Here is a 26,587-nt window from a genome sequence, read left to right on the forward strand (position 1 = left end):
TTCAATAACCTCACACGAAATAGTGTTTTAAGTATACAAACATAAGTTTATTTATATTCTTTCTTCCCTTCAGCCAGGCCGGTATTCACGGGAGGCACCCCCCTAAATTTTCACTGCCCCCCTAAAATTTTCAAGGTAGGCTTGCAAATAAACTATAATATGGTTGGATTAGCCTCCCTAACCTCTACCGGGCCCGCTACATTTTTGGGGTGGCTACAAGCCTGCCCCCAGCTCTGAGATGATTAATGTTTGGTATATGGTGGTACATTTGCAAAATATTATATCATGAAAGTACTGCGTTTTGAGTTCTGAGGTGCACAAGAAAAAAAAATCATAAAAGCAAACGTTTGAAGAGTTTAGCCATTGTTAAGTGTCGTCCAGTAGATTGATTTTTATTATATTGTTTTACTCATTGGAACATTATTATGTTCATTACTCGTCATGACAGGCCTATCACAAACATTCATTATTAGAGGACACAGTGGATCAATAGTGGAATGCTCATCTATAGTATGAGGGGTACCTGGTGCGAACTGAAGCCATATGAATTTGTGGTGGACAACATCATGTGGGTTTTCTCGCGATTCAGACGTTTCCTCTCACATGACCATTCCACCGATTCTTTTATAATCATTCACTTTCATTAATCATCCGTCTCCCTTTTCCTACATGACATATTCATGCAACATAAGAGTAGAAATTTTAGTTTATTTTATTTAGTAATAAGCCACTGTAACTAGTTTATCATTACTGTGATACCACATCTGTTTATTTCTTGGTTTAAATGTTAACTCATGTACTTAGTGCTCGAAGTGAGACGGTATGCGGTGGTATGCCATACCGCCTCTGGTTTTTCAGTAATGAGGACATATCGTCTCTGGTTTTTCAGTGATCAAGACAACATTTAAATAGCCGGTATGTTGAGTCAAAATCATAATAAAACATATTGCCTCTGCTTTTTCTCCACTTCGAACACTGCATGTACTCCAAACACTTCAGTCAATTTTTGTAATGTTTACATGGCTACTGTAATACACTGTATACTGTAAACAATGTACTGGTATGTTCCATGGGTAAAGAAAACTACAGTAAGTGGGAAAATATTATGATGAAATATTATTGCTAATGTGTAAAGTAGTTCGATAATAGCACTGGTAAATTATGTGAATAATCGTAAGTTTGTGCGTTCTTGTGTTGAACTCAATACAGAATTTAAGTTATTTTTACTTGGAGAAATGTTTTATTAATTTCCTTGCGCTTGGCTCTGAGCGCATAACTATCTAATCCACGATGAACTTTCATATATATGAAATTAGCACTCTACTATCAAATAAGTATGTATATTGTTGATTTTTTCTTAAGAATGAATAAAATTCGCTTCGTAAGGTCGGTCGGTGACCGAAATATGAGAATATTAATTAGTTTCTACCTCAGGCTGAACACAATGTCAATAACACAGCAAATTAGTACACTTCAACTTTGTCCTAAGATGTTCAAGTATATTCAAATAATTGGTAATAAATATATAAATAGATAGTTGCTTTTTAAATCAACCTTAAATTCTCCTACTTTTCTTATTCTTTGTGTTGTTAGCAACGCTGTGCACATTTGAAAAACATGCATCCTATCTTTTCCTAGTGAGCGGCGCAAACCTTTTCCCCTGTACCGACCTGTGACGTAGAAACATGGTGGTCGTTGTTTTAAGCGCACGAGTAGCAGACCGGAATTCAATCGCAAATTTCGACTAGTTAAAATAGTTGCATGAGCGAAAGAAAGTGTTCTCCGTAATCAGCTAGCTCTGAAGGTTTTTTTAGAGCAATAAAAAAAAATCAGTGGAAATGTCCATTTCTCAGTATCAAAGTGTCTTAACCCAGCTGAACGATACATTTCAGTTTTAAAAAAAATGTTGAGGACATATTTGAATCCAATGGGATACTAGTCTACTCGAGATAGAGTACTCGATTAACAGTGCTATTCATGACGAGACTAAGTGTAGTCCCTAACTATAACTGCGGAGATCCATTAGATATAAAATAGAACGTGTAGGAGCTAGATATTCAAAGGAAAGACCCTAATCTTTGGGTAAATGCGCTCCATAATACGGAGAACGCATGGTATAGGAATATATATATATATATATATATATATATATATATATATATATATATATATATATATATATATATATATATATATATATATATATTTAATAAACGAAGAATGCGTACCACTTATCAAGTGGGTAATAAACTTTTAATTAAAGCCCAAACTAAGTCCTCTTTGGCTGATAACACTACAAAAAAATATATCTGAAAAATTGTTAGATAGGACAATTCGAAATTAATACATTTCTTGGAGAAAACTAGGTTAAATTAATTACGAATGATAGATATAAACGTAGGGTGCATGTCTTTATAACAAAAAAATTCAGAGAAAGAAGAAATCTTATTGTTAATTAACACTTTCATTATGGTAGTAAAAGTACACTGGAATTAATAATGGAAATCAATACATGAATTATATTAAAGAAGCTTTACATTGGTACTATAAGTCAAAAAACAAACATATTTTTTTAGATATTTTTAATGTGTTTCGTGTTAAAAGTTTTTCTAATTGCATGCCTGTAAATTGTTCGTCTGTAAATCTGTCAAATGTATTACGTTCTATAATATAAATTGGACTTCAGTCTAATAGTCTGTGGGGTTTGTATCATCAATTATTTCAATGAAATATATCTGTGGACCGAATTCTCGTTTGTACATTTTCGTTTGTTATAGCTGTTGGATGGAATTGATAGTACATGCAAAACTCGATATGGTTAAACCGAACACTTAATTCCCAGAAGACAGATATGTTTCTGTACGTATTTCAGCAAGAATTCTGGGTAAGTTGAAATTGTAATTTTTCTCCATTTTTATATTATAAAGGTGACCAAAATATTTCTGTCGCTTTTTCACTTACCACCTTCTAACATCGATATGTCACCTAAGACGTACCTAGATAAAAAAAAAAAAATAGTCACCATCAGTATCGACGACCTTCTGCCAACGTTCTGGAATGCCATGGATTCCATCGCGGCAGAATTTGGTGGGCCGTGAAACGAAGATATTATGAAGTGCATTTTGCACCTCTATTAGGAATTTGAGCCGGCGTCCTCTAAGATGATCATGTGAGGAATGCAACAGGTGATAATCGGACGGTGCAATGTCCAGGGAGTGTGACGGATACAATAATGTTTCCCATCCAAGATGTAGAATGGTGTCTCGGGTCATCCTAGCCACGTGGGGCTTTGCGTTGTCCTGTAACAGAAGAACCCCTTTGTGATTCAGAAGTGTTGGCTCCAGAGTTTTGAGTTTTGCATTGGATACGGTTGCATTGATGCTCTGACCAGCAGGTAGCAGTTCCCGATGCACAATGCCGCGAGCCGTCCACCAAACACACAGAATCTTGTTCTGGTGCAGTGTTGGTTTCGGTTGTTTTTGAACCGGGTCATGGGATGCTAACTAGTGATGACGGCGCCGTGTAGTTTCATCAGGACCCACTTCTCATCACATGTTAACACCTTGTCCAGAAACGGCTCCTTTCTCAGACGATACAGCAAAGAAACACAGGTGTCTGCTCGCGTTGCCTTTTTGCCTGGAGTCAAATCATGTGGGACCCATCGACCAAACATGTAGTGCTTCCCAAGTTGATGCAGGTGCTGCCGAATGGTTTCTCCACTCACTGAATTGTAGCCCCAGTTTCTCACATGTATGGCCACTGTTCGCCTCAATAGTTGCCTGAAGATCTTCATTTTGTATATGTGTTGGTTTTCCGGTCTTCGAGTATTTCGTAACCATCCTTAATTTGTTAAACCACCACTGCACTCTCCGCGTACTCAGTACACCCTCACCAAAGGCCTGGCATATATTCCACCCCACTACAGCGGCGTTTGACCCCAGTTTGAACTCGTACGACATACACGCCCTTATGACGCTCTGTGGAGGTGCCATGTTTACTCTGTCCTTACGTAGGTCCACGGTGTAACTGAACTGCCACAACCAGACAGTATGTTGGATATACCCATACCGACAACTGCCTTTCGCCTTATCTTCATTCGCATTCAACTCACGGTATGAGGGCCTATTGAACAAAGACCTCCACAAAAAGCGACAAAACTTTCTTGGTTACCTTTATAGTTATAGTGGGAGTAAAGTGATTAACTCTGACAACAAGACCGACAAGATCTTGCATAGTTCATAACAGAAAAAATATATATATAGTAGTATTTTTTTTTTTTTTGATTGTGTGTGTAACGATCTGTTAAAAATGTTTGCAATTTTCACCTGAGAAACAGCGCTAATGATGGACGTACATTGAACTAAAATTGTCCGTTTGGAATTTCGTCATAAGCAAACACAAGTTAGGAGTTGAGTACGGAAATGGGAAAAAAAAAAAGCTAGTAAAGGAATGGCAAAATTCTGTATAGTGATTGGAAAGTTTGTGTAATAAGAATTTAAGATTTAGATTTCTGGATTTTCGGCATCTATGGCGTATTAGCTAGTCATGTTTGAGAGATGATGTCCCTCGGCGAGCACACTATCCGGGGAAAGGGAAGGAAGGAAGCGGCCTGGGAGCTACAAGTTAGTATAAGTTAGGTACTACTCCGACATTTGGCTGGTGTGAATGAGAAAACCAAAAGTCTCATTCAGGGTGTCTGGCCTGAGAAAGCGTTTTACACTTTTTCGACCGAGTGTCCCACCGGGAATCAAACCTGGGACCGCTCGCACCGAAGGCGATTGCGTAATAGGAAATTAGTCAAATTCTTGAAGCCGAAGTTTTACGGTTTATTGGAATGTAATATATTTAAGTGAGTTTTATGAGAGTTAGATGTGATAGTGGAAATTGTTTCAACTATTATGTTTTAATATTCGATTGGTTCTTGTCAAAACGAGCATATTAGGAGACCTACATGCATTATTGGTGAAACTGCAAAGGTGTGAAATATAAGGAAGCAATTTGAATTAGTTGAATTTTGTGAGTTAATTATTATTTTGATTATTCTTTACTTTACATTTGTGAGTTATTCATATTAAGCCCTTATAATTTATATTCAATAGTAAGCCAGAAGCCGTTGGAAGTTTATTGAAGTTATAAGTTAGTCAAAACTTTCTTTTTGGAGCAGTGGCTTAGGGAAGGGGGGGGGAGGACCAAGAGGCTGGACCCTCCAAAGAGGTCAGACATTGTACTTTGGTACTTTGATGTTTGTATTTTTTTAAATATATTTTTATGTTTATATATTTTTTTGTTTGTAATTTTTCCATATGTACCTATATGAGCACTTGCCTCCCCCCAAACACACATCCTGGCTACGCTACTGTTTTGGAGTATCTATTTCCTATTTATTGCTAAATGTACTATCTTAAGGCCTGTATGTGATAAAGCTATTAGTTGAAATATTGAATTATTATTTTCCCTTATACATATATTTTTCGCAAACTAACAGAAAGTTACTATTTTCATTCAGTACATTTACTGCGATTTCTTTTTTATTGAAACTGGCATATACTTATTTGACTGTATTTGTAATTCACACAGCAATTTTGAACATGACAAACATTACATCGTGTGCACGAAGGGTGCACTCTTCCCAGAAAACGACGATACTACTCGTGTACTTTTGGTATATGAGATTAGACCGTGTTACAAGGAGCACTACAAGGGCTTCATACGAGGGTATTTATGCTCCTCCAATCAACAAAGCCTTTCCTACTGATCTAGTAGATAGCGTGTGTCTCTTTGGGCCACGTGGTCCCGGTTCGATTCCCAGTCGGAGAAAAAATAATTACACAATCATTTACTTTCATTAATCATATGCTTTCTTTAGCTTAAAGAAAAAAAAAAAAAAGATTTAATCCTGCTGCAGGGTTCGAACATATATAAGGAACATACTAAAAAATCCTGGTAACGCGTTTGCAATCGGTCTGCCATCTATGAAGGAAAAAGTCAACCTAGATGGGGTTGACAAACCTATAACTGCGATTTCCCCGAAACTGACTCGTTGTGGGTTGAACGGTTGTTGCATAACACCGCCCATATATATAAATATTGTTGATATACAAAAGAAATAGCTGGGCCCCAAAAATGGTTTTGCTCCTTTAAGAAATTAAAGCTGGTGTCGCCACTGTTTAAGGGTATAAACGTGGGACGTTAAACTAAAAAAAAACTTCTCTTATCCATAATTGTATACAGACATTCAACTTCCAAGACGCATTTCCTTCCAACTACTATACCCCTATCTGCCCTATCCAAAAATCCATGTTTCAGAATCCTGAGATACTAACTAACTAACTCTATGGCCTATGGAACCCGGAGGTTCAGTGCCGCGTTCACAAAAGCTCTCCACTGACTTCTATCCTTAGCTAATTGGATCCAGTTTCTACTTTGTATTCCTATCTCTGCGAGATCCATCTTAATATTGTCCTCCCATCTGCACCTAGGTCTTCCTAATGGTCGTTTTCCTATGGGTCTACCAGTCAAGACTTTGAAAGCGTCTCTACTTTCTTCCATTCTAGCTACATGACCCGCCCACCTAAGCCTCCTAGACTTGACGAGCCTAACAATGTTGGGTAAACCGTATAAACTATGTAGTTCCTCGTTATGAAGCTTCCGCCATTCCCCATTCCCGTTCCTCTTGGGTCCGAATATTCTTCTCAGGATCCTGTTCTCAAATACTTTCATTCTATGTTCTTCCCTCAGAGTAAGCGACCATGTTTCCCAACCATACAGAACAACAGGCATGATTATCGTTTTATATATTTTAAGCTTCAAACTCCTCGACAGAATTCGCAACGACAAGAGATTTTGAACCGAATAGTAACACGAATTCCCTGCTTTTAGTCGACATTTAATTTCTTCGTGAATATGATTTTCGTCTGTTAATATTGATCCTAAATATTTGAAAGTATCCACTTTATCAAAAGCATTATTTAATATTTTAACGCCTCCACAATTTGCCGTATTACGGTCCCGACGCACTTCCATGTATTTAGTTTTCTCTGCATTTACTTCTAAACCCATGTCCCTGCAAGCGTTTAATAAGATCTCTGCATTTATTTCTACTGTTCTCCTATCATCCCCTATTAAATTTACATCATCAGCATATGCCATAACCTGGTGAATGCCGTTCAACTCTAGGCCCTGGTTGCTATCTTTGATTTTCCTTATGGCGTATTCCAGCACAAAGTTAAATAATAATGGCGACAACGCAGCTCCTTGTTTCAGGCCATTTTCGACGTGGAAGCTCGTGGACAAAAATTTTCCTACCCGGACTTTACTTTGGGATTCACTTAAACATATCTTAATTAATCTAATTAGCTTTCTCGGTATTCCAAGTTCTGTAAGAACGTTGTATAATGTTTCTCTCCTAACCGAGTCGTAAGCCTTTCTAAAATCAATAAATAGTTGATGTACCGGGGTATTGTATTCCCACTTTTTTTCGAGTATTTGGCGAATGGTAAATATTTGGTCGATAGTTGATCGATTTCGTCTAAATCCGCACTGATAATCTCCAATAATTTCATCTGCGTATGGGGTCAATCTTGCTAACAGAATATTTGAAAGGATTTTATAGGATGTTGACAGAAGAGAAATGCCTCGATAATTATTACAGTCAGTTTTGTCGCCTTTCTTGTGAATTGGAACAATGATTGATTCTTTCCACTCTTGTGGCAATTCTTCCTTGTTCCAGATAAGGAGAATGAGTTTGTGTATCTTGTTCCACAATTTTTCGCCTCCAGCTAAAATTAACTCAGCCGGAATTTCATCTACACCCGGAGATTTGTGTTTCTTCAATTTCTTTATAGCGGCTTCCACTTCTATTCGATTGGGTTCTGGAATATACGGTTCTGCGGTGTGTATCTCCTTTTCTTCACGCACATTTGTTTTTGGCTGCGTGTTCAGCAAATCGTCAAAGAAATCTTTCCATCTATTTAAGAGGCTATCCGTATCGGTGAGAACTGTTCCGTCAGATTTCTTTAATATACAAGCACGAGGTTGATAGCCTTTCTTAAATTCGCTGATTCCCTTATACATGTCCCGAATATTTTTATTTTTACTGTTATCTTCAAGTTCCTTAATTTTAGCTTTCAGAAAATCCCGTTTCTTTGTTCTAAAAGTTTTGGAAGTTTCCCGCCTGATATCTGCGAAATTTTGTGTAGTTGTTTCATTCGGATTTTGTAGCCACCGTAATTTTGCCTGTTTTCTCTTCTCTACTGGTTTAATGCATTCTTGGTCGAACCATGGTTTTGTTCCTACGTATTTCCGCGTGTCCCAATTTTTCTATTGCTGAACTTTTAATGCTATCTCTAATTTCAATCCAAGTATCCTCAACACTAGTGTACTCCGAGTCTTCTAAAACCGCGAATCTATTCGAAACTTCAATCTGGTATTCCTCTCTTACCTGGCTCTCTTCTAATTTCTTTAATTTGAATCTCTCCGTTTTCGGACATTGAATATTACCTTTATTCAACGATAATCTCTCCCGTATTATCGCTACTACCAGGTAGTGATCAGTGTCACAATCAGCCCCTCTAAACGACCGGACGTCAATTATGCTAGATTGTCTTCTTCTATCTACTAAAACGTGATCAATTTGATTATATGTTTTTCCGTCTGGTGATGTCCAAGTGTATTTATGAACGTCGCGATGTGGGAATTTTGTACTCTTCAGGATTAGGTTTTTGGATGTTGCAAAGTTCACGAGTCTAACACCGTTGTCATTACTTTCCTCATGCAAACTTTCGTTCCCTATAATCGGTTTGAAAATATCCTCTCGTCCTACCTTCACATTGAAATCCCCTAATAGAATCTTGATATGGTATCGCGGGAGTTGGTCAAATATCCGTTCCACTTCTTCGTAAAAACTATCTTTTATATCGTCACCCTTATCCTCAGTTGGAGCATGTACATTTAAAACAATAATATCACACCACCGTCCCTTAAGAGTAATAAAAGAAAGTCTGTCAGTAACAAATTCAACCCGTTTAATTGCTGGTAATATTCGTTTGTGAACGAAAAACCCTGTTCCTAACTGGTGATTTTTATTTTCTTCCCCGTAAAAGAACGTAAAATTTCCGGAATTCTCAGATCCATTTCCTTCCCACCTAACTTCCTGAACTCCTACTAAGTCCATCCTGTATTTCTCTAACTCACTCGTTACAGATTTTAACGCGCCTGCCCTATAAAGACTTCTAATATTCCATGTTCCAAATCCAAATCCAAATCCTGAGGTACTCACGCAACAATTTTTATAGAGGGAGTTTGGCTACGAGCATATGATTTGAAGTACTCAGCAACTACCTCTATAGAAATTGTTGTGGAAGTACCTCAGGATTCTGAAGCTTGAATATTTGGATAGGGCACATACTAGTTCCTAAGTGAAGTCTTGCCCCGACTACGGTAGGTCCCATAGTTTTGGAGCTATGGACCTTTAGTTATTTTTTCTCACATTTTCTTCGACCTATAACTCCGAAAGGAAGCATTCGTGCACCCAGGTTGGTCTATACCTTTTGTCTTATCTTGGTGTCATGAGTCACAACCTAAACGTCGGTGTTGTTTTGAAACACCCTGTAGAAAACTATTCACTTTCAATTAACGAGAAAAATTAAACACACCAATACAAAAGTCACTATGATATACAGCCATTCCCTTATAAAATTACTGCTAGAAAGTCCTTACAATCCTAGGGGAACCTACAGGTTCGTACCTAAGGGTGTAACTCAGACTCCTGAAACTTACAATTCTTATCATCTTTCACGGTAACAATAACTTGCGGCTCAGTAATACTGTTGAACACAACGCTCGGAGATACTTCCATAGACTGCTAGTACTTACAGTTGATTTAATTTTTTACAATAAAAATATATGGAATTTACCACTTGTATCTTTTTAAATTTTTCCAAATTACACTTTTCCCCACAGCAAAGTTCAACTGGACTGTATTCACCAAAGATGATGACACTAAAGGGGGCAAAAGGGTGTGCATCATCTCCCCCGACTGCCACTCATACATTGTAATATAAAACTATTCATTTCGGTATATAAGAAATAGCTGAGCTCCAAAAAACGTATCTGACCCTCCGCTTGTTCTCCCCTCTCACGAATTTAAAGCTGACATAACCACTCACCAACAGGAACAAACAGTTTGTGAAAATGTACAATCTTGGTACATAAATTAGGTCTACAGTGGCTCCGCTGTCAACAGTCCGCTGAATTTTATTGTTCGCTACGATTTGAGTTTTTCCGGCTAAAAATCAGACATCAAACCAAGTAATTATTTACAACTAGCTTCAATTAGCCGCTTCGCTTGGTTAAAACAAGAAAAAGTAATAATATGTTCCATTAGTTAGTCACTTTTTACTATTAGTAAAGCGTTCTCAAATCGATAGAAACAAAGAAAATATAATGAAAAATCAGAAAATAATAAGTAGTCTACAGGGTGTCCAATATACAATGCAAGCCGAAGTTTGGGATACTAGAACTTTTGAACCTGAAGTGATACACGAATAATAGTTATACCCAGTGGTGTATTTACGATTTTGTTTCGGGAGGGGGCTTTCCTAACTTTCGGGGGGGGGGCTTTGCCTGCAAATGTGAAAATTCTGCAAGATATTTAATATACTTTACTATAGTAAGTGATTTCGGGGGGGGCTTAAGTCCCGAAGCCCCCTAAATACGCCCCTGGTTATACCAAAATGAAACCTTGTTCATGCCTATATTTTAAAACTAGGAAGCAACGATTGAAGTATACTAGAAATCACACAGTGCTGCTAGATGTAACCGAAGCTGTAAATATTTTTTTCTGCAAAACATGTAAATTGACTCATAACTCATACGTATTGATGTTCAGTCGTTAATTTTCAGTTTGTTTAGTTGGAGTAGCTTGGAAACTATGGAAAGAATTTTTCATTTCCACTTATAACTAATCGGATGAAGCCTCTGTAAAGGGGAACTAGGGAAATCGTAGTTTTCATAAATTAACACTCTGAATTGGCAATATTGCTGATGTTTCAGTGCATCAAAAGGTGTGTTAAGGATCTGTCTACATTATGCAGTTCCTGAAAACAATGAAAAACAAACTTTGAAATTATCATGATAAAACTTTACTTACGTGCATCCGCCAACACTGCTACTATCAGAAATGAGTTACTAGCTCTACAGAGACACTGGAAGTGACCCTGTTTTGATTCAAACACTGGTTCACACGTTTCACACGGTTGCCAGCAACTTTCCAAAGATTAGAAGTGTTAATGTTCTCAATGGTACTACGAACATTCGTTTCCAGGTCTTGAATACTTCGAGAATTGTTCCTGTATACCTCATGCTTTAAGTAGCCCCATAGAAATGAAGAGCAGTGTTGCTGGGTGCATGTAAGCAAAAGTTTTATCATCATAATTTCAAAGTTTCTTTTTCATTGTTTTCAGAAATTGCATAATGTAGACAGATCCTTAACACACCTTTTGATGCACTGAAACATCAGCAGGGTTGCCAATTCAGAGTGTTACTTTATAAAAACTACGATTTCTCTAGTTCCCCTTTACAGAGGCCTCATCCGATTAGTTATCGGTGGAAATGAAAAAATCTTTTTCCTGCTCCATAGTTTCCAAGCTACTCCAACTAAACAAACTGAAAATTAACGACATAACATCAAAACGTATGAGTTATGAGTCAATTTACATGTTTTGAAAAAAATGATTTACACCTTCGGTTACATCTGCCAACGCTGTGTGATTCCTAGCGTACTTCAATCGTTGCTTCCTAGTTTAAAAATATATGCATGAACAAGGCTTCATTTTGGTTTAACCATTATTCGTGTATCACTTAAGGTTCAAAAGTTCTACTATCCCAAACTTCGGGTTGCATTGTATATAGAACACTCTGTATATAACAAAAAAATAAATATTATGGTCAATGTTCCAATAAGGGAGTCCAGTAATTTCTTCCACACGAAATTTGCAATTTCTCCACTTCTTTCTATTGATTTTCGTTTGATTACATAGGATAACGTTCTATTAGATTAGGTTAGATTAGATTAGGTTAGGTTAGGTTACTTTTGGACCCCCTTAACGGAACGTGGACCAATATTACTACTGTAGCCTGAATTTGGATTTAAACGACGTCGGAAGTGTCACTATTCATCTCAACGACTCGTAAAATATGGATTCGGCATTACTATGGGTCGTTTCCGATCATATATATACCGCTCCCTCTCCCCCAAATTGCAGGGCTGAATTTGAATTTAAATGGCATCGCAAGGGGATGAGGAATGATACATGAATGACAAATGAAGCTGCCATCTCAGGTCCACCTCTCTCCGACGATGATGGTCCGCTACATGGAGGGATAATAATAATAATACATATATGGATATAAAATTAACTGAAATCAACGCCCTCAGATGTTCTTGGCTCCGTCTTCGTGTTCTTGCTACGGGCCTGGGAAACTAGGAACAGTGTGTACCAGGGAACCAGGCATCTACCGCCCTCCTAAATTTCCGTTATTCTTTGTTTCAGTGGTTTCCCCATCATGAAATAAGGGCCTTTCTGTCTTTTATGTACAAAAGTAATTTTTGTTTCTGACATTTGGAATAGTCTCTTTTGATGCACATAAGCAGAAGTGGCAAACAAATGCTATAGCATATTTGAGACGACTATTTACTGTTTCCACATTTAGATACGTGACTAATTGTCCACTGCTTTCATAAAACTGACTTTTATTTATGAATAGGACTGTGGTTGTACCAAGGAACATGAGCCTTGATGTACGAAAGGGACTATACTTGAAATCTTGTTATACGATTTGACCATAGCGACCCTGTTAATAGTTTTGCCACAAGTTTGAATATTTTGTTTGAAAAAAGAGCCACAAATATGAAACACTGAACAATTGCTATAACGAATATGGTATAGTTAAGATTATTATCGAAATGCATCTAAAACTAAATTCACCATGCAATAAGATATCTAATTCTTATCTGTACTCCATTACTGCTATAAAACAAAACAGAAGCTACCACATGTATTAATGTAATTAGAAAAAGAAAGTTTAAAAGAATGTGGAGTACAAATTAATGGAAGATATTTTAATTCTAAATAGTACTTAGATTTATGAACATTTAATGTTACCTATTTTATTAATGTTACGGAACATTATCTATCGTAGTCACTCCTTGAACAAGTAACGTCAATCTGAAATTCCAATAATCAAATCATTACTGCTTCTTCTTCTTCCCTGAGTATTTTGTTCTGTTTATTCAACTTGACCACAAAATCAAATAGGAACTGGAGTGAATATGCAGATTAATTTCAGTTTCCTACATCGCAATGTTCAAATATAATGGCACAGACAATTAGTTCCAGTAGCCTGCATTAAAGCAGAAATTATATCAAATTAATTGTTACTTTGGCTTCCATACATATACGTTATACATCCACGTAACATTGTAACAAAATGTTATACTATAGTGCAGATTGAAAATAGGTCATCATGAAATAGGGTAATTAAACGGTTTAAACGAGTAATTGTATATAAAAGAAGACCGCATTAGAAATTAACTCCCGCCGGCGGATTATTTCTGCGCAGTGTAGTAAAGCTGTATTTTACGTTTACATGTGTAGGGTTACTAGTCTCAAACTATGACAAGTGTTATAGCACTGTTAAAATGAACGAGTTTATATGAAAGAGGATTATATCGCCGAAAAGCACATTAAGATACTTGTAAAATCATCATACCAGCAGTAATTTAACTTAACATTCTTACTAACCTAAATTACTCTACTAATCTAAACTTACCTACCCTACTAACCTAATCAATTCTACTAACCAAACTCGCCCTACCCTACCCTCTCTATTCTACTCTACTGTATCATACTACATGTTGCCAAATGTTTTTTTTCCTGATTAATCGTGTTCATGACATCAATTGCAAGCATATTATCAATCTGTAAGCAGTTACTTTTGCATGTACCAAAGAAATAACGGAACAGAATGTCTTAAGTAATCATTTACAGCCAGTGGCGTATTTAGGGAGTGGCTTCCGGGCTTAAGCCCCCCGAAATTTCACAGTATAGTAAAGTAAATGAAATATCTTGCAGAATTTTCACATTTCCAGGCAAAGCCCCCCCCCGAAAGTTAGCAAAGCCCCTCCCGAAACAAAATCTTAAATACGCCATTGTTTACAGCTATAAAAGTGAAAGAAAAATGAATTTTTAATTTTACGACCTACACTCAATCTGCACGATAATGTATTAAAGATCCAAAAATTTGAACCTTAACCGTTCGCCATTTTATCTAATTCCGACTAAATCATTATAAAACAGAAACATGTCAGTCTATGAGTCAAGCTTTAAACAATTTAAGAGTAGCGGGTTGCGTAAACATCTAGGCGAAACTATTAAGATATTCTTAATCCTTATTGTAAACACAGGACACATGTCCATTAGTCATAGTCACTGGCGTAACAAGACATTGCCCCCTCCCAAAGTTTTGGTAGAAGTTATTGGGGGCGCCGAAGGCGCCTAATGATTACTTTGCCTTTTTTTAAAGCCGATTACAGAATGAAAAGTTTATGTACAAAAGCAGTGTTTTGTATTAATATAAGTAATGGACACTTTTTCTGTTCTTTTCTGTTGATTGTCTAGGGCACCTTCAATACAATAAAGTAAAGGAATAAAAATTATCCATATGACAGTCAAGCAGCGACATAAACATTTTCTTAATCCTTTGCCGCCCCTTATTATGTACGGGCGTAATAATGCTTCGATAGAATAAAAAAGGAAATAATGTTACAATGATGGAGCATTGTAAACATATTAATTATTCCTTTCGTCGCCCCTGACTGTATAGGGGCGACTTCGATAGAATAAAAAATAAATAATATTGCACCAAGGGATGCTGTAGATTCATTAATTATTCCTTTTGTCGCCCTTGATTGTAGAGGGCGCCTTCGATAGAACAAACAGGGATATAATATTGCACCAAGGGCGCTGTAGATATATTAATTATTCATGTTTCGCCCCTGATTGAATAGGGGCGCCTTCGATAGAACAAAAAAGGATATAATATTACACCAAGGGCGCTGTAGATATATGACTTATTCCTTTTGTCGCACCTGATTGTACAGGGGCGCCTTCGATAGGACAAACAAGGTTCTCCTCAGCTACCGCGCAGAAAACAGACCCCGAAAAGACTAGAACACTCGCAGGCATCCGCGCAAAATTCCCAATTCAATACCGCAGAAGAGAAATTACGTGCAACCTATTATGGATGTTTGGACAATATCATTTGCAAAATTTAGTCGATTCCATCAGCCTGAACTGAAGAAGTATCGTGCAAAAGAGGATGTAATTCTGGAAGGTAACTTTTCTCACGATATTAGTGACATTTTAAAAGAATACCATGTCAATCCGTACCGACTACAACTACAGATGCAACAGTTACTCACCACTATTCCCACTTTTAAAAATCTGAGAAACCTGGTTGGGAACTTCAAGAAACTCTGTAAAGAAACAAGATAGTTGTTTCCTGAAGTGTTGAAAGTCCTTCGTCTCTTGCTTGTTATCCCTGCGACATCTGCAACTGCCGAGAGAAGTTTTTCAATGTTGCGGCGTCTTAAAACTTATCTGAGGTTCACAATGACCCAGGCAAGACTGAACCATTTTGCAGTTTTTAATGCATACCCAGACAGGCTCGACTTACTGGACGTGAAGGAACTGTGTAGAGATTCACAAATAGCTCCTACCGTGCAACTCTCTTCGGAAAAATGTGAATTCTGCTCTTTGAAGTGTGCAGTTTTTGTGTCGAAATGAGCTATAGGATCAGAGTGGCTCCTTATTTTTTACATTGAACGTTTAATCAAGTTGAAACTATATTTTCCCTTCTTGTTAAATATATTAAAAGTTGGATGTTACGTACGCAAGAGCTCAGAAAACGGCTTTTAAAAAAGTTTTTTTTCCACTGCTTTTGTGCCTGTCAAATTTTGATTTTTTTTTTTTTTGGTGAATATTTCAACTTTAATGAAGAAAGTACTTTCCATCCTTGTTCCCCATTATAAGAAGAAAAAGAGACTTAATTACTGCGTTCTGTAGAAAAATAAATATGAGAAGTTCAACAATCAAGAATAATCGATCACTCATAAGAAAAAGAACGACAAATATATTAACCCTTTGGGGACTTTTGGTACAGATCTGGACCATGGAGTCGACCTTCGGAATTTGCTTTATAAATCTCTAGTAAAGCTTTTCACACCGTGTTTTTTGAATTCATTCAAGCGGGGAAGCATCAAAGAATGTGTTTCATGGGCATTTTGCAGTCACGCTTGCGATGCCTGGAGGCAGTGACGTCACAAACATGGATGAAGGAAGAAAGAAAAGGATAAATTTTAGAGCTCTTTTTTTTAAAATCCTAAAACATCGCTATTAATCCTAGGATCATGGTCCATACCTAGTTGTGTTCGTAATAAAGAAATATTTCCAACCACTCAAATTTCCCTATTGTGTACCAGAAGCGGGAATATCGCGCCCAAAGTGTAAAAAAAGGGGATTTTCCAGATCTTTTTTCTTTTTTAGTGAATTCCTCCCCTCAGGGACATGTGAGTTGTAACGTTTAAAACCTACCACCATTCCAAACAAAACAAGGTACAACTATGATCATAGGGTAAATAGTGATTTTTTTAAAAAATGAATTTTTCACCTATTCCATATTTTTAGTCAACGTGTTTAGTAAAGTAGCTACATGTCATCCCTATTTGTCGTAGGATCATGGTCTGTACTTCATTTGATTCGTAATGATGCAAAATTTCCAACAGTACCATTACCGTTGCGCTGTCATGTACCTGTGGAGATAAGATTCCGTGAAAGTTAATTTTTGAAAATTTGAATTTCCTGCTGCTTTTCTTTATAGATTTTCGGCTGGAATTTTTCCCCTCAGGTACATGATAGGGACATGCAAGTGATACGATTTAAAACGCTGGCTAATTACAAACAAAAAGGTGCAAACCATAATCCTAGAATAAATGGTCTTGGTGCTAGAGCTGATTTACTAAATTTCCCTCCCCATTTTTGGGTAATAGTTACAAATGTATTGTTATTCAATAAGCTCTAGCTCAAGAGTATTCATTGTAGGATCATGGTTCGTACCTCATTTTGTTTGTAATGAAGTAACGTTTCGAACTGTACCACTTCCGTGGCGTTAGCACGTATCTGGGGGAAGAAATTCTCAAAAAGATTATTTTTTCCTGACAAAAATCTCTTTTTCCCAATTTGAGCGGGATTTTTTCACTTCTAATACATAATGGGGAAATTTGAATGGTACAGTTGGAAACATTTATTCATTACAAATACAAAGAGTTACGAACTATGATCCTACGATAAAGAGTCTTCACACCAGAACTTGTCGAATAACAATAGTAGATATTAGGAAAAAATAGTAAATTTATTGTAGCACCAAGATTATTTACCCCAGTATCATGGTTCATACCTCGCTTTGTTTGGAGTGAAACAAAGGCCTTTTTTTTTTTTTTTTTTTTTTTTTTTTTTTTTTGGTAACAGTCACATGTCCATGTGTATCGGAGGGAAGAAATTCGCAGGATATGGGCTTTTTTTTTTTTTTTAAAAAAAATCCATTTTTCCCCATTTGGACAGGGATTTTATTGCCTTAGGTACATATTAGGGAAATTTACAAATTAGGAAAACACTGTTCATTCCAAATAAAACGGGGTATGAACCATGATTCTACGATAAATAGTCTCGACGTAATAGCTGCTTGACTGAAAGTCTAAAATTTACCTTAAAAAGTGGAAATCTCAAAAGGGTTAATCTCTAGGGTTTTCTAGTTCGAACGAATTGTTTGTATAGTTCTTAGAATAATGTTTAACGACAAAAAAAAAAAAAAAAAAAAAAAAAAAAAAAAAAAAAAAAGTGAAAAGTTAGTGGTGAGAAGAATAACTGTTCTGAATAGTGGTTTAAGGTCTCGAAAAAAAAAACTTAAGAAAAAAGAATATCTTTTCCATACTTTTTCGGCTTGGGATTTTTTTTTTCTTTTAATATTTCATATTTAGTGAAGAAGCAACAGTGTGTTCTAGCTTTCTTTTCCCATCATAGTCCAACTTTTTTTTTTTTAAAAAAAATACTGTATTCTGAAGAAAAATAAAAGGTAAGAGCCACCGCACTAAGCTTTGCTGCTCCAGTTCCTTAAAGTAAATCATATTATGCTGCTGCTATTAGTGAAACATTTTCTTCTGGAATATGAACAAAATTATGAAACCTTTTCAGCTGTAATATTAGGTATTGAAGAGTATCTGAAACAATAGTGTTTCTGGAACGGCGGTGATACTTTTTTCGTGTCTGCCAGTTTGAATTTAAGCAACCCAAACAACATAATTCAAGATGAATAAATTTCAAGAACTTGATATCATGGTTAAGCAACCAACGTGGGACTTATGAGATCCTAGTTGTGTCAAAAGAGGGAAAATTTCCGTTTTCTTTCCTAAAGCCCTTTTTTAAAAATGAAAATAAAGCACGTCTCAAAAATCCGGCTATCTTGCATCTCTAGTCCGGTATATCAATACAAAGTGCATTTCAATCTATGTACTGAAACATTTGAAGATTAATGTGGTGTGAAAGTAAAATAAGAAAAGTGTGCGTGTAGATGTATTGTGAGAATCTGTTGATGACTTTAGAAAAAACTTTTGTGGTTGTGATATGTCTTCAGCCTATGAGTTCTGGAGTGAGAATGTGGCGTTAGTGCCGAACGTATACAGAACAATCACGTCGTACTATTTAGTGATTAATTAATAGTAAACTGTAATTCATACGTATCCCGACGCAAATCAAATGAGGTCTACTAGTTGTACTAATGTACGACTTTTGTGTTGAATGAATACATTGGGTGGGTGAAGAAGCTGTCTTTAGTTCAAGTAAGTCTAATATTTTAATTTTTCAAATGTATAGCTGTTTTCGTAAATTTCAATTATTTCCCCCCCCACACACAAATACATAACAGTAATACTGTAAAGATTAGTGGAAATTACGCGCTGTGATGGGGGGGGGGCTGTTGAGAGAGGGGCGCAACAAAAAGACTTGCCCCCTCCTATATTCGAAATGTTGTTACGCGGCTGGTCATAGTAATAAGGTTTACATTTTATGAAATTTAATTTAAAAGAGCATTTGGAATATATATATACGATAGAATCGCAACTTAAATCTTTTTGTAATATACCATATTTTCCTTAGCCAATAAACTCTTATTGTTTCACGTACTTAAATAAGGTTCATTATACAATAATTTCCTGGGTTTCTCTCATTAAAAAAATATTCACTACTACAATTAAAAGATTTTGGTTTACGATATCCAATCAACTCTCTTAATGTCATTTTTGGATATAACTTTGGTGACTATATAAGAACCCAAGGAATGTGTTGATTCCATAAATCAATCACGTTATCTAGATTATTTTTATCGGTTAAATCTATATCGTAAACATTAGGATAACGTATATCATAATTATACCTATTTACATCTGGATGATCTGCATGCTCCTCAAAATATTAAAACTATGTTATTGTGTACATCTTCAATGTTTAAAGGCAGAATCTTCTATAGTACCGGTAATTATCCATAAAAGCTAGTAAGACTACAATTCTTTTCATTTTTAATTCATACATTAGATAATTAAAAGAATAAGCTTCATTCAGTAATTTATTTGTTCATCCTTCATCTATAATTGTTTTTGAAAGTTTGATACAAGTTCTAATATTTCATTTAAAATTTTATGTTGTCTAGTTTTTCTTATTGATTAAAGTACTTCTGACGTTGTCCAACGTTCAAACTCTTTAGCTTTGGGTTGTTTAGAAAATATGATCAAGCAGTACAAACCAGATTCGTTAATGAAAATGGTATTACCATTTTTGCACTACGGAAATCAGTATTGAAACCGGTGTAGTAGTAAATTTCAAACACTTCCGGTTTCGGTAGTGTTTTGGGTTGTGACGATGTTCTTTTGAGACACTGAATCGATGACAGAAAACTTGTCACTCAACAAAGAAAACGGGAGCTTTCTACGGCTATAAGGAGAGAAGTTACAACTACTTCAAAATTTAAGTATCTTGGATCACATCTCGACCAGAATAGTGAATTATATACAGAAACCCAGCATGATAATCAATCTGGCTAGTAAACTGGAGAAGAATGAGTAATATGGGACAAGATAGTAGGTTGGAGGTTAAAAAGCCGTATACATGTAACGGTAATAAGATTATGTACAGTAGTGAAATGTGGGCGATCACAAGCACCCAGGAAAAGAAAATGGAAGTGGCGGATATGAGAATATTAAGATGGATGGTTGCGATGGATATAAGAGAAAGAATAGAATAAAGAGCAATTTTATAAGACCTGTAAAGATGGGACTCTTGAGTAAAAAGTTTCAAGACTTGAGGGTGAGATGAATGGGACGTGTAGAACGGAGAAACAATGACTGTGTGAGAAAGAGAAAGGTAACAGGTAAAAGGAAGATGAGGTAGGAGGTTAAGATTGATTATTTAGGGGAGAGGGGATGTCTGTGATAAAGGAAGTTCAGAAAAAGAAATAAATGCGTGAACACCGACTCCGACCTCTGTGACTCCATTTCACGTAGCATCAGAACTGTTCTAGTGCAAAAAGTGTTCTACCACCATGTTCATCTGGCGAATTGCACTTTTTCCAGGAGCTTTTAAGTTGATATCTGTAAGTGCATTAAATATTAAATGTGACTAGGGTATAGCGTTAGGGTAAAGTGACAGCTATAAAGAATTTTATTTGGACTATTGAGTGATAGCTACCGAAGGTATTACATAAAGAATTGATAGAAACGAATGATTGTTGTATATTTAGAAGCGTATATGCTATTCAGCATTGGTCAGTTGGAAAAACAAAATATCATAGAGCTCGAAAAGGAAACGTTCCCATCTTAGGAAAGTAATTACATGCAATCTTTGAAGAATTGATAGTTCCTTTGCGTCCATGGAGTGGTTTTTGTTTCCACTAGCGATTACGCTTATTGGTTTTTACGTCTCTTTTATACAAAAAAAAAAAAAAAAAAAAAAAAAAAAAAAAAAAAAAAAAATGTCATCCCGGTATCGGATAGCTAGAGACGAAAGTTTTTCGCAACAATTTTGATATTTTATGGCACTAATTATCACAATTTTCTCATTTATTTTTTTAAATGTCCCACAAGCATTGTTTTAAAAATATGGAACTTGTAAATAGTATACTTTTGGTAGTAAGGTGTATATCTAATATAAAAATGAGGATATACCTTGAATTAGGTGCACATTTTAATGTATTCACTGAAATATAGAAATTAATGCAAAAATTTAAACACTTCCTCTAACGTCATCCTTAGTTAAAGGATAAACATGGATCAAGCCATTACCAATTTTTCTTTTAAGTTTTGCTCTCCTGTCTACCAAAAAATGTTTATTTAAATTGTACGAGACTTTATAATATGTTACCATCACATTATAAAGAGGTCAACTTTAATATCCAAAACAAAATTCGTACTCTGTTACTTCCTAAAACATATTATTTAGTTCAGGAATGTGCAAATAATAACGATGTATGATGTAACAAATTCAATATGTGATGTTTGTTTATAATTTTGTATTACAAATGGTGTAATAAGTTGTATTTTACAATTTGCATTTATATACATATGACAACTATAGATCTTATAGGAGACACTCTCCATATTGTGTCAAAACAGGCAAAATAAATAAATGAACGAACGGTTATTTTTATTTAAGTTACTAATGACTACAATAACAGGAAGAAATGAGTAGCAGACAGATATGCATTAGGGTTAATTTTCAATCTGATCTTTCTGCACTGAACTTTCTACTCACGCAACCAAACTGCACACTGATTACTATGATAACTCATGTTACATGAGGAAACCAATCGCTGCACCATTTTTTTGAGATGAAATCGAATTTGATTGGTTCTTTCTCCGTGCAGACAACAATAAATTCTATAATGCATATAAGCAGATGATTGTCTGAATGTATTCTTCTTTGCTGTGCTAACAAGTACGTCATAATAAATATGTAATATTAACTTCTTTGCGATCATTTATTTTTGCGTTTATATAATTTAACATCTTAAATTGAAAGAAAATTTTAAAGCCGAGACAAATCAAGGCTACGAAAGAACTCAACAAATGTTTATTTTATTTAATTCTCTATTTCAACTTAATTTCTCGTTAAGAACACAAACATGAAAATGAAATAGATATATATATATATATATATATATATATATATATATATATATATATATATATATATATATATATATATATATATATACAACTTTCTCTATTGTGGGAATAAACTGGCAGACCGTTAGAAAGAATTAAAGGGTTAATTAAAATGATCTTTACTATAAGTTTGAAGATACTGTATTTCCATTCTTTGACTCACATTTTGATACCAAAACAAATGAATGAATTGGACACGTAAACACAAATATAGATCATCCACAATGCAGGTTTGTTTTTAGATACTACACACAATATTAAATACGTAACTTTATAAATCAGTTTTCAAACATTCTAATTTAAATATAAAACATGTAACAATCCTTGCAAATCTTAATACCACTCATTCTGGTTTTGGAACTTTTTGAACATAGTAAAGGACAAATTCTGACCAAATCATATACAATTTAATAAATAAAATCGTTAGTTTCGGCATCTTTGCCTTCATCAGACACATTATCTATTAATGTTCTTAAGGTATGTATCTATTAGATAATGTGTGTTTTGAAGCCAAAACTGTAACGCTATTATTTATTACATAATATATGCTTTGGTCAGAATTTGTCCTTTACTGTATCCTTGCAAATAATAATGTAACCATGACATATAAAGACAAGTGCCATGCCACCCTACCAGTTTTTTGTTTATCTACAGATAGCGCACTGCAGATTTTAGTGTAGTTATTTGTATTATTGGTGGAAGTTATAACCTATTACTGTACTGACCTGTTTTTATTCACTTAATTTTTTTAGTTTCTCAGGCCATACATTTACTTTGGGGTTCCCTGACACCCTATCTGTGTATTGTTGAGTGTGTGTTTTTATCCAAAGTTCTATAAAAACTATTTATTTAAAAATTAAAAAAGAAACTTCCTATGTATCGCTTGGACTCAACTGCTAGTGTCCTTGAAGATCTTACAGGGAAAGCATTATCGATAAATTGACTATAACGGTTTTGAAGACCTATAAGAAGTTGAAGAAAATGACGAAAAATCTTTGAGTTTTACGTCCCACGGTTATGCCGGTTAGGCTAAAGGAGACGGCGATGATGAGTAATGAATGAAATGGTGGAATGAAGAAAGTGGGAGGAAACGGGAGAACCCCGAGAAAACCCAGGCACACGGTGTTTGTACACAAAGAAAATGACGAGATTCAGTTCAGAATAAATAAAGAATTCCCCATATGTCAGCAATTGTGCCCCTGACTAAACAGTCTCAGTCGTCTCTCTAAGGAATGGTTCAAGGCAAACAGATTTCTTCTCAATGAAGATAAGACTACTCAGCAAGTATTTTCATTAAATGAATGTCCGTAAATGTCTAGTAATGTGAAATTTCTTGGCATTATTCTCGACAGGCAGTTAACATGGAAGACACATGTAGAATATGTGTAAAACTTTCAAGAACAATAAGTTTAATACGACATTTAAGATATTGTACCGAACAAGTATATAAGATCAGCCTATTTTTCCTTTTTTCAGGTGTAGCTAATTAATTTTTTTCCGTTACAGATAACCTGGTAATAGAAGTGTGACGGCTTGTACAACATTCTATGTCCACCTATCTGGTGCTGAGAGCAACTCAAAGATGGCGCGACTGGAACACTACACCAAGGAGGAAGTGCGCGGTGTCATTCGTTTTTTTCTGGGCCAAGGGAACAAAACCATGTGATATTCATCGAGAATTGGTGCAGGTCTACGGAGATAGTGTTATGGCGTTGAAACAAGTGTACGTGTGGTGTAACGCATTTGCAAGTGGTAGGAGTACTGTCACAGATGATGGCAGAAGTGGCAGACCATCAACGTCCATCACCGACACGAATGTGGCTGTCGTCGATGCCATGATTCGTGAAGACAGAAGAGTGCGGTTGCAGGACATTGCCAATGATTTGAATATTTCTTATGGTTCCGTAAGCGGTATCGTCCATGACCAACTGGGCTTCACAAAAGTGTGCGCGCGCTGGCACCCAAGCTTCTGAGTAACGAACACAAACACCAGCGAATGGGTATTTCCCTGAGCCACCTCATACGTTATGCCGACGAAGGAAATTCATTCCTTCATCGCATCATAACGGGCGATGAAACTCCGATACCTCTATGGACACCTGATCCAAACGTCAGAGCATGACATGGAAACATCCATCGTCACCACAGGCCAAGAAATGCAAGACAATAGCATCTGCCCAGAAAACAATGGCTAATTTCTTTTGGGACCGTCTCGGTGTTATTCGTGTTGAATTTCTGGAAAAGGGTACGACCATTAATGCAGACACCTACTGCCAAACCCTGGACAGGCTGAAAGCAGCCATACGGCAGAAACGGGGGGGGGGGGCACTCCGAGAGGGCGTGTTGTTACTGCATGATAACGCACGTCCACATACAGCTGAACGGACCCGTACACACCTCCGCGGGTTCAAGTGGGAAATTCTCGATCACCCTCCCTATAGCCCTGATTTAGCCCCGTCGGATTACCATTTGTTCGGCCCCCTGAAGCAACATCTCCGTGGGCAGCGTTTCCAGACACTGACAGAGGCACAACAGGCTACACGTACCTGGTACATGGCTACACGTACAGGGCATGGATGATTTGGTGCCACGCTGGAATAAATGTTTAGACAACTACGATTCCTTCTTCGAATTATAGTGTGATACTATACTTCAAACATAGTAAAGCTTCATCGACGTATCTCTGTACGCTTTTCTGTAAATCAACAATTCACCTTACTTTTTGATTCACCCTTGTAATTTTCGGAGTGCCTGAAAAAGAACAAGAAAATACAGATAACATTTCTTTGTCGGTCCTCGAGACTAAATTTGGAATTAAATTTGAACCAACGGATATCTGCAGATCTCATAGAATAGGTCCTAAAGTTTGTGGCAAACAAGGCTTATTATTGTTAAGCTCACGAGCTGCAGAAGCAGAGCTTTGGTCTTCAGAAACAAAAGGAAACTAAAATCCAGCGAAATCACCATAAGAGAAGACCTGTACCAGTCAAGATTACAGCTTCTTAAGGCGACAACGAAATTCGGTTCAAGCGACGTATATACACAGGATGGGAAAATCGTCATATAAGACAAGGTAAAGCATTTCATAACCACAGATAGGGAACTTCAGTCGGTGTAATTACATAGAAGAACAAAACTGGGAAGTGCTTTTACGTTTCTTTCTATTATTATTATATTTATTTCACTAAACAACTTTTTAAGCAATGTTTAGTGTCATTCTTTTTATAAAGTGAAAGACAGAAGTACTACCTCTGTGTGTAAGAACCGATTCCCCCTTCGTTTCGACTGTTTTTACCAGCAACTTTCTGTGCAAAATACTCATTCTTTAAGATTCATTATGTGTAGACAATCATGCTTAAAACATTATTACGATGATCTTTACTCGAAAATGGACAATAAACTGGAGCGTTTCACATATATTGAGTATCTTATACGTTGTGTGCTTATATTCTTTATTTAGTGAGTGTGTTGCATCGTGTTTAAAATGCTATAGTGTTGTTGCTTGTGGCTTCCATGATCTGTGCCCCTTTTCTCAATCTAAGCCACCGATGAAAGCCAATGTTCATATGCAGCCGGACTGCAACTGTACTGTAGATACTCACAAAACATCTCATTACTGTTTTCTACGTTCTTACCGAGTAATATCGTTTAAATGATTTTATTGTGTCTCAAGCTTTCTAACGGTAAGTATGAAATCTCGGGAAATTGTAAGAAGTTCAAAATATCCTAAAAACTTATCTCATATCTGAGGTAAGTGCCAGGAGGGTAATCACTGGGTTAGATATTACGTATATTATATTTAGTTCGTTCAATAATGACTGGCACTCCCCCCTATAACTGGTGCCAAGTAGCAGTTTGAAACGTTTGTTGATGTATGCATTAAGATAGACTATAGTACTATCAAACCCCACTAAATGGTTTTGTTTCTTTCCGTAGGTAGCACATTGTAGCAGCAGTTGTTCTAACTTGCCAGGACACTGGTGGACAGCGAAAATATAGCATGCAAGGAGACACACACGGGCAACGGTGGACAGTGTGGTTTCTCTGGAGAGGAGTGAGTAGTAAGGGCCTCACCTGATCGCGTTTTTCATTATCCTCAATGAGAGGCCCCAAAGCCCGGGGTCAATGACCTAAGGGTACTTAGAACCACCCCCTCTAGGTTTTGGCAGAGGTACTTTGCCCCACCCCCTAAATTTTGTCAGGGTACCTAGGACCACCGCCCTTAAATTTTGGAAATTGCCAAATCTAAAAATTTGGTAT

The 26,587-nt window shown here is 36.3% G+C and overlaps 1 protein-coding gene across 3 annotated transcripts in view; it reads right to left on the reverse strand.

Annotated features, from left to right (window-relative positions):
• LOC145670532 (NADH-ubiquinone oxidoreductase subunit 8-like) overlaps positions 1–26,587 on the reverse strand; it is a 131,052-nt gene that overhangs the window by 62,231 nt on the left and 42,234 nt on the right. The window contains exon 1 of one of the 3 annotated variants that reach the window (XM_081739315.1): positions 13,164–13,309. The exons of 1 other annotated variant lie outside the window; for it this stretch is intronic. In XM_081739315.1, the coding sequence (XP_081595441.1) occupies positions 13,164–13,188 (25 nt within the window). In that variant the 5' untranslated portion in view covers positions 13,189–13,309. Of the gene's footprint in view, positions 1–13,163; positions 13,310–26,587 lie in introns of those variants that run through there. One more of the 3 variants, XM_081739313.1, reaches the window with a different exon arrangement.

The sequence above is a fragment of the Thermobia domestica genome, chromosome 14 (assembly GCF_964235325.1).
Source record: "Thermobia domestica chromosome 14, izTheDome1.hap1.1, whole genome shotgun sequence".
Taxonomy (NCBI): domain Eukaryota; kingdom Metazoa; phylum Arthropoda; class Insecta; order Zygentoma; family Lepismatidae; genus Thermobia; species Thermobia domestica.